This window comes from Rhagoletis zephyria, unplaced genomic scaffold (assembly GCF_001687245.7).
Source record: "Rhagoletis zephyria isolate East Lansing unplaced genomic scaffold, Rhagoletis_zephyria_1.1 Rzeph_scaffold_00085, whole genome shotgun sequence".
Taxonomy (NCBI): domain Eukaryota; kingdom Metazoa; phylum Arthropoda; class Insecta; order Diptera; family Tephritidae; genus Rhagoletis; species Rhagoletis zephyria.
In genome coordinates, this window is record NW_016157169.1 from 452,285 (window position 1) to 454,908 (window position 2,624).

Below are 2,624 nucleotides of genomic sequence, written 5' to 3' on the forward strand. Positions count from 1 at the left end.
CAAGTTTTTTAAAGATTTAAATGTTTTTAAACACCGAAATTGAGAGAATGTTGTCTGGTGGCGTCATGCGGCAAATGCTTATTTCAAGACATCAAAGTGCCCACACACAAAAACTTGCAATCACATTGCTCGTCAAAATGACAGTTGGTAGGCCATCGCTGTTCGCCTGTGGAGTTCTGCGGTAATGTAAAGGCGCCGTATACTCATTTACACACGGCGATTTTTGTTGCCGCAACTCGTCGTTTGTTGGAGAGAGCGCGACGAGGAAAGGAGAGAGGCACCGAGTTGCTCGTGCTCGGGCAACACGCTTTGTGCTCTCGTTCGTCTGTGTAAATTGAACCGCTGTTCACAGCTGACAACAACAATTGCATACACACAAATAGCCGTGTGTAAATGAAACGAGCAACACCAAAAGGGAATGTGAAAAATCGAGGGGACAAAAGTTTTCGTGTATAGACGCAGTCTAAGAAAATAAGCCATTGTGATTACAAGCGACATCTGGCGGCATTTTAACTGAAATTACCACTGCAAAGGAAGTTGGTAACCATATCATAAATAGACAACAAAAAAGCAAAAAAATCGCAACTGTTGATAAACACAGTGGAGTTAAAAAATTAAATATTTTTATTGAGTTGAGGGGAAATAGTATTTAAGATTCAAAAAATGGATTGTGAAGATATGCAGATGATTGAGGAGCCAAATCTCTCGGTGAGTATGTCTATATTGGTCTATATGTCCAGGACATCAAATGACTTTATGGCGTAGTTACTGAATGTTTGTAATAGCTAATACCCCTCTATTATGAATTCATACGATGCACGATAAACGTTTGCGTTCTGCTATTCTCTTACGAATCGATGTTGTATGAAATCCGAAAGTTAGCGTTGCTGATTTGTGCTGGTTTGCAAGGAAAAGTGAACAAAAACCACAGCTATTAACAACAATTCACCTGTCGGGCATATGAAAACTATAATACAAGAACTGATTTCATACGATACGCTTGCAAGCGTTTATCGTCTATCGTATGAAAATTCATAATAGGGACAATCTCGCTTTAACAAAGAATCTACATTTTTTAAACATGTCGTCATCATTGTAAGTACTCTATTTGAAAATTTTAGTTTTTCAAGAAAATCGAAGCTTGAATTTGGCACTGGAAACGCTGTTTAATTTGATTTGAAGGCGAAATTGAGGGAGGTTTTTTTTTAGCTAAATACATACATATATTACTTTACCAAATCAATAGCTAATAGTTGTTAAGCTATTTATTGTTAAGCAGGTTCATTTGAAAGCTAAAAAATATTAAAAGAGATTCCGAATAGGGTCAAATAAGGCCTTTTGCAATGATCCTGAAGATATACGTGTGTACTAGATTTATCAGGTTTATTTGAATGCCAGCATATACTTAGTATACTTATGTATACTAAGGAGGGCGTAAACTTGCTGTACTTTACTTCGAAGGATTCGTGCCTTATTTATTATACCTTTCTTGACCCTAAATAAGGGTATGTTTGTGAAGTTTAATGAAGGAATCAAAATGATGGCATGTGCCGTCTTTTTTCGTAAATAAATCTATTAAAGAAAAAATGATTTATCTTTCTAGGAACGTAAAGAGACTGGTAAACGCGGACGCAAACCTGGTCGCAAGGCTTCAACAGAAAAAGTCGATATAAGAGCCAAATTAGGTGCGTATGTACATATATATAAATAATGTATCTGTATAAACCAAATGCTTATTAATTTTTGACAGAACGTAGTCGCCAAAGTGCGCGGGAATGTCGTGCCCGCAAAAAATTGCGATACCAGTATTTGGAAGAGTTGGTGGCAGACCGAGAGAAAGCTGTAATAGCTTTGCGTGAAGAACTGGAGCGAGTAGGTCAATATACACAATTATTTATATACTTTAGTTGCTAAATTTATTCAACCGCTTTTTTATAGTACAAAAAGTGGAGCTCCGAACTAAGTGAAGGCAACATACCTGATGGTTTTCAACAGTTACTTGAAGAGGCGGGTGTGCTAAAACAGGAACAAGTTATGTAAAACTAAATACCTCGGTAGTTTGTAAGGGTTTTAACAGCTTTTGTTTTGGTTTTTATAACAATGTAAATTCTAATTGTGGGCTGCAAACAAAATTAGGGAGTTACAAGGTGTTGTATATTGTCGTATTATTGTATGTTGTAAACTTTAATTGGATTTTACACCGTTAAAAAATAGTTTATTGTGGTTTCGACATACGACAATACGGCATTTAAAACACCTTGTGAACCACATAAATATCAGAATAGTAATTATACAAGCTCTTATATGGATACATAATTATGAATTGTTTAAGTCTTCGTTTTCACGAAGTCACCATTGTTTATATAAAGTTAATAAAAGCACAGATTGATACACCGACGAATTAGACAATTAGTACTTTAAACAAAATAATAGCTAATCCGCGAGAATACTAGGATGAGTCGCGCAAAAAGGTTTAAAATAAACTTTCCGGAAGGACTTCGATAACTTCCATTGAAAATGTGTATTGGAATTTAGTGAATTCTTTTTCTGATTTATATTATTTCCCTCGAATAGTATATTCAGTTATGACAATTTTTCCCCTTTACTTGTTATTAACAACAGAC

The 2,624-nt window shown here is 35.5% G+C and overlaps 1 protein-coding gene across 2 annotated transcripts; it reads left to right on the plus strand.

Moving 5' to 3' along the window:
• Positions 1 to 541: 541 nt before the first annotated feature.
• Positions 542 to 2,401, plus strand: REPTOR-BP (REPTOR-binding partner). 2 transcript variants are annotated; one of them, XM_017630173.1, is made up of 4 exons: positions 542 to 708; positions 1,604 to 1,685; positions 1,751 to 1,876; positions 1,939 to 2,401. In XM_017630173.1, exons 1-4 carry the CDS (start codon positions 664 to 666, stop codon positions 1,965 to 1,967), a joined length of 282 nt encoding a protein of 93 aa, XP_017485662.1. In that variant the 5' UTR covers positions 542 to 663; the 3' UTR covers positions 1,968 to 2,401. The 2 variants fall into 2 exon arrangements, with proteins under 2 accessions (XP_017485662.1, XP_017485654.1); XM_017630165.1 differs by having other exon boundaries at positions 1,751 to 1,872.
• The last annotated feature ends 223 nt before the right edge of the window (positions 2,402 to 2,624 follow it).

What these genes read in the sequence shown, in the direction of transcription:
- REPTOR-BP (XM_017630165.1), top strand. Translation starts at nt 664, where the DNA reads ATGGATTGTGAAGATATGCAGATGATTGAGGAGCCAAATCTCTCG. An exon ending in TTGAGGAGCCAAATCTCTCG is followed by an intron (nt 709 to 1,603) that starts GTGAGTATGTCT and finishes TTATCTTTCTAG; the next exon opens with GAACGTAAAGAGACTGGTAA. An exon ending in TGCGTGAAGAACTGGAGCGA is followed by an intron (nt 1,873 to 1,938) that starts GTAGGTCAATAT and finishes GCTTTTTTATAG; the next exon opens with TACAAAAAGTGGAGCTCCGA.